Source organism: Galeopterus variegatus, unplaced genomic scaffold (genome assembly GCF_000696425.1).
Source record: "Galeopterus variegatus unplaced genomic scaffold, G_variegatus-3.0.2 Scaffold1249, whole genome shotgun sequence".
Taxonomy (NCBI): Eukaryota; Metazoa; Chordata; class Mammalia; order Dermoptera; family Cynocephalidae; genus Galeopterus; species Galeopterus variegatus.
In genome coordinates this window covers 278772-284847 of record NW_007727360.1, presented here as the reverse complement: position 1 = coordinate 284847, position 6076 = coordinate 278772, and the positions used below count along the sequence as shown (strand labels likewise).

Here is a 6076-nt window from a genome sequence, read left to right as displayed (position 1 = left end):
TTGACTTAGCTTAAAGCATTGGATAGTTTGTTTTTCCAATGTCTTCTTAATTGTCAGTTTTGTTTTTTTTTTTTCTGTTTCCTGAATTTCTTACTTTGGGCACTTGGTTTTCTTCCCTTGCCTATTTACTTTTACTCTCTAGGGATTTCTGTGCCTCTGGTCCCTGGAAAACCAAGGTCCTTTTATTGTAAAGCAAGGGTTACAAACTCAGTGCCCACAGAGTCAGCCAGGCTGGGTGGAGACTAGGGCCAACTGGAGAATATGTGCCCTATTTTAAAGGGCATGTGCTGTTTAGCTCCAAGTAGTAGATTCTTTGAAGGAATAAAGATCTAGTGATTTTATAGTGTCTCTTGTGATATTGGAAATGCCCATTTTTTAGAGAAGTCTCTAGATTTTAAAATACTGGTAGCTAATCCAAAGTTTTAAACACTATGTGGGCCAATCAAAACATATCTGCCAGCTGGATTTGGCCTGAGGGTTTCCAGTTTGCAACCTCTATAAGCCAATGCCAACATTCTTTCCTAATGGGTAAAGGTTGTCTCAACTATATATATCCAGCCAAAATATTTTTTCCCTGAGATTTTTAGAGTACTGAGGTGCTGCTTTTGGAAAAGTGAATTTATTAGCCTCACTGCCCAAGTAAAAAGTTGTTGGATCATAATATGCTGGCCACTCTGATTTCCTATGGATTTCTGAGAGTCAGTTTTAGAGTCTACTTATTTGTTGTGGTACCCCAGGAATTTCTTTATACCTACATGGGTAAATATTGTCCTAAGATTTGGTAAAACAAACAAACAAAAAAAGATCCTTTTTTAAGGATGAAGTCAACTTCCAAAGTTATTCTACTTATGTGCATCTGATACAGTAGAGGAAAGTCCTTTGGACTTGTAGTTAGAAGGCTGGGATTTGAGTCTTAACCCTGCAATTCACTAGTTACTTTACCTTGAGTAAATTTCTGACCCTCTCTGAGTGGGCCTCAGGTTTCTCATGGTTCCTGTTCCTGTTACTTCATCAAGCTATTGTTGGGTAGAAAACACTAAAAGTTGTAAGGTGCTTTGTAAATGTTGTATACGAATGGGTGTTTTCATTGTAATTCCTCAAGCATTTAAAAATTATCATATATTTATTAATTTTCTATTTCAAGATCTCTAGCTGAAGAACAGTCTTCTGTGGGATCCATCATATGTGCCGACTTCCTGAAACAAACCAATACACAGAAAAATACTAATACCAGAGATACAAATAAAGAAACAAAAGACCAACTCATCATTGTGAGTAAATTCAAAACAAAACTCCTCCTATACATGGCCCTCACATACAGAACATGAAGTCAGACATATTTTCTTAACATAGTTAGCAAGGTTTGTAGATATTCCAAGTTTTATAAGTGCCAGTTTTGTTGTAGTGGTAGCATTTAAAGCTAGTTAGTAAACTTTTGAACTGATATTATTGGGCAATACTAATATTTTAGTAGAATGCCTATGAATAAGTTATTTACAAGTAAGAAATACTATTGTTGATAAACAAAAGAGTTCATGGGAATAGCTATATTGAATTAGACCTGGGTTTGGCAAACTCTGGACGTGGGCCAAATCTAACCCCCTGGCCTGTGAGCTAAAAATGGTTTTTACATTTTTAGAGGTTGGGAAAAAAAGAGAGTATGTGACAAACTATGTGTGGTCTGCAAAGCCTAAAATATTTACTATCTGGCCCTTTACGGAAAAAGCTTATGAACCCCTATGCAAGGGTACTTCAGAAAGTTCATGAAAAGATTTGCATTATCTTTTAGTTCTGTTTTTCCGTGAACTTTTTGACATATCCTCATATTAGACAATTTAAACCTGATATTTTCAATGACATTAAGCAATGCTTTATGAGACAGAATGGGAGTTGTAGGTCATGACATTGAATATTCCTGACTTCCCTATATTCATGAATTTATATGTGCTTTTCCTAAACTTTTATTATATATTATATTTGTTTTTTATCAACTCTTGGGGCAAAGAATTTTAACATTCTTCAAGAATAAGGAATTTAATATTCCTAACCACCTAAGGAAAAACTACTGGATAATTAATATAGAGGTCCTTAACTTTTTGCCCTGCCTCTTTGAAATACAACTTTTTTAGGTCTTTCATTAAGAGCTTCATAAAGAAGTTTCACTTTTCATCTTACCTATAATTTTTATGATTTAATCTTATTCCTGAGAACTATGGGTCTAGTAAATAAAGCATCTCAGTTTTTTTATGCTGTCCATTCAAAGAGATAATTCTATTACTTTCATCATTTATTGTCCTCATTTCATAGGTCTCCTCATTTCGTTTCATATTGAGGGAGGGGAAGAGGTTATAGTAATTAGACTTTTGTTTAGTATTCCACTTCTACCAGCATAAAATAAAAATAAGGAGAAATTTGAATGAATGGTTATATGAACTTAATTTAGAGCCATTTGTGATATATTTGGATTGGCTTTTTTTTTTTTTTTTTTTTTTTTTAATTACAGAACGCAGGTCAGAAACATTTTGGGGCTATTGTGTGTAGGTCTTGTGGCATGATCTATACTGCTTCCAGCCCTGAAGATGAAATGCGGCATGTTCAGTATCACCACAGATTTGTCGAGGGGATCAAATATGCAGTAAGTCAGAAGATAGTTTTTCAGTTTGTTCTAACAGAACTGCTTTAAAAGAGACATTTCTTTTGATTAAATATGGAAAGAACTATATATTCATAAGTATTTCATTGTCTGCAGTTTTCTTGTCCTTAACTTTTCAGTAGTGACAGCCTCAAATTTTAACTTTTAATTATGTTGTTTCAAACTTACTATACTAATATAAGAGAAGTATTGTTCTTGGTTGAGTAAACATCCTGCATTCTTACCTCTAGCACAGCTGAACAGTCAAGATACAAAATTCAAAGACTTGGGGAGGCCCCCCCCTACTCCCGCTGTAGTTTCTTTATAGATAGCCTTAGAAAAACAGCCTTTCTACGACTTCTCCAGGCTTTTCTTTTCTGAGAGGAGGTCCCACCTCTTTATTAGGCACCTTTTTAACCCAAACACATTCTGTCATTAGCCTTACCTTTATGACTGTACCTCATACTCAAATGCATTCCTTTTTTCCTGTTTTTATTGCCATAGTTTATGCCTTTTTGATATATTTAGCCTGGTTTATTAAAATGACTTTCTTACTGGGCTCCCATAATGCTACCAGAATTACTTCTTAAAACATAGTTCTAGTATGATTCCTTCTCTTGGACCTCAGCTTCTCCTACTACCCCTCCCCCGCTTGCCCACCCTAATAATTCAGCTTTTCTTTCTCTATATTCATATGAAGGGCTCTCATTTGGCTTTATTTTGTTTATAATAGATTGTATACATGTCTTCCAATAGTGTGTCAGTCCGTTGAGGGTAGGCATCTTGTTTTAGGCATCTTTTAATTCTCTTCCCATGTTACTTTTAGTTGGATTTTATCTTTTCTTTTTTAGATCATTTATTTAACCTTTTGTCCTCTCCAGACCAAATTATTTAATGTTGGTTTTTTTTCTCTTCTGTAATTAAACTGACTTTTTTTTTCCTTTGATAGGGCTGGAAGAAAGAACGTGTAGTAGCAGAGTTTTGGGATGGGAAAATCGTCTTGGTCCTGCCACGTGATCCGAGTTATGCTATCAGAAAGGTGTGGAATGTTAATCTTTTCAATCCTTGTTCTCCCTCCACCCCCAAGAAGTCAACCTGTATTGAAATGTAAACTACCTTTGCTGATAGATAATCCACTTGGGTACATGCCTAAGGATGACTTTCATAAAAAGTAAACTTAGAAGTGCAAGACAAATGGGCCGGCCCGTGACTCACTCGGGAGAGTGCGGTGCTGATAACACCAAGGCCACGGGTTCGGATCCCATATAGGGATGGCCGGTTCGCTCACTGGCTGAGCGTGGTGCTGACAACACCAAGCCAAGGGTTAAGATCCCCTTACCGGTCATCTTTTTTTTTAAAAAAGAAGTGCAAGACAGAGGAGTGTCAGCTGGAGATTAAAGGAAGTGGATAATGCTCCACAGCTTATTTTTTACCTTTATCTTCCATTTGTAAAGATAAACTAAGCTTTTCAGTATTGAGTAATTAATGGCCCCAGCGTTTGTTTCTTATGTTGGTGTTGCCTGTGTTTCTTGGGGAATGTTCAGTCACCATGAACAATGAATAAAACTAAAGGAAATCTGTTTTGACACTTTGTACTACTTATCTCTCTGAGGTGTCTAAATTTCTTTCTGCTGAAAGTGATCTTTAAAATAGGTTCTTAAAACTATGTTTCCAAAGTAGTAGATACATACATCAATAGTGAAATAATTCTGGGAGTGTGTAAATTTAGGAAATAGAGATAAAAGAGGCTAAAATGATAGTAATCGTATATTTTGTATATATAAGTGTATATAGGTTCTATTGTGCTTTTTAAAACAAATTCACCTCTTTGGGTTTTATCATCGTTAGGTAGAAGATGTCCAAGAACTTGTTGATAATGAATTGGGCTTCCAGCAAGTTGTTCTCAGATGTCCAAACAAAACCAAAACTTTTCTCTTTATATCTGATGAAAAAAGAGTAGTTGGGTGTTTAATTGCAGAGCCCATCAAACAGGTATGGTATATGTCTTTTAAATTATTGGCATAATTTGTGAGCAGAATAAAGAGAAATTGGGAGAAGTCTCAATAAGCATTTATGATTGCTACCATTAATGACTTTTTTTCCTTCTAAAATATCCTTGATGATATGGATAATTGAACTCATTTCTATTAATTGTATTTTGCCTTACATAAGAAGGATATATAAGCCAGTCTTATGTTCATGTAGTCATTCCCATTTCTGGGCTATAAAAGATAATGATTTTAAATAAGCAGATCTATAGATTCAAATTAGTAAACATGTGGCTTGGTGAACATAAATATACTTGACAAAATAATCAATACTTAGTCCTTAATTAGAACCTAATTTAGGTACTAATTAGCAATGTTTGGGAAGACATATATTCTCAATATAGTCTCTCTTTATGTTATTAGAAGTTGGAGAGGGGGCCGGCCCAGTGGTGCACTGCTACAGTGCGCCGCTTGCGAGCGCGGCGTCGCTCCCGCCAAGGGTTCAGATCCACATACAGACCGGTTCCCGCTCACTGGCTGAGCGAGGTGCGGGTGCGACACTGAGGGTTGCGATCCCGTTGCCGGTCCCGGTCCGGTACAGGCACGACACTGAGGGTTGCGATCCGTTGCCGGACACGAAAAAAGACAAAAAGGAAAAAAAAAAAAAGAAGAAGTTGGAGAGAAAATCAACTGGTTGTATTATTGGCAGTAAAAGTGACCAATTTGGCTTTTTCTTTCTTTTTTTCTCCCCTCAGCTTTATTAAGGTATAATTGACAAATAAAAATTGCATATATTTATGGTATACTGTGTGATGTTTTGATATATGTATACATTGTAAAACGACTAAATCAACCTAACTAGTATATTCACTACCTCATTCATATACTTAACAATTTTTTGTGGTAAGAATGTTAACTACTCTGTCAGCAATTTTCAAGTACATATAATAATCTATAGTCACCATGCTGTACAATAGGTCTACAGAACTTATTCATCTTGGCTGATTGAAACTTTGTACCCTTTGGCTAACATTTCCACATTTTCTCCCATCTTCCACTTCCCAGCACCTGGCAACCACCATTCTATTCTCTGCTTCTCTGAGTTCAAGTTTTTAGATTTCATGTATAAGTGAGATCACACAGTACTTATTTGTCTCTCTGTGCCTGGCTGGTTTCACTCAGCATAATGTCCTCCAGGTTCATCTATGTTGTTGCAAATAACAGGATTTCCTTCTTTTTAAAGGATGAATACAATTCCATTGTGTATACATATCACATGTTCTTTATTCATTTAGCCATCAATAGACACTTAGGTTGATTCCATATCTTGACTGTTGTATAATGCTGCTTTGAACATGGAAGTGCAGATATCTCTTTGACATACTGATTTTATTTTCTTTGGATATATATCCAGAATTGGAATTGCTAAATTATATGGTAGTTCTATTTTTTTTTT

The 6076-nt window shown here is 35.7% G+C and overlaps 1 protein-coding gene across 1 annotated transcript in view; it reads left to right on the top strand.

Annotated features, from left to right (window-relative positions):
- The window catches only part of ESCO2 (establishment of sister chromatid cohesion N-acetyltransferase 2), a 22890-nt gene that overhangs the window by 5687 nt on the left and 11127 nt on the right, over positions 1 to 6076 (top strand). The window contains exons 3-6 of the mRNA XM_008575883.1: positions 1145 to 1271; positions 2504 to 2635; positions 3582 to 3671; positions 4481 to 4624. Coding sequence (XP_008574105.1) covers positions 1145 to 1271; positions 2504 to 2635; positions 3582 to 3671; positions 4481 to 4624 — 493 coding nt within the window. The remainder of the gene's footprint in view (positions 1 to 1144; positions 1272 to 2503; positions 2636 to 3581; positions 3672 to 4480; positions 4625 to 6076) is intronic.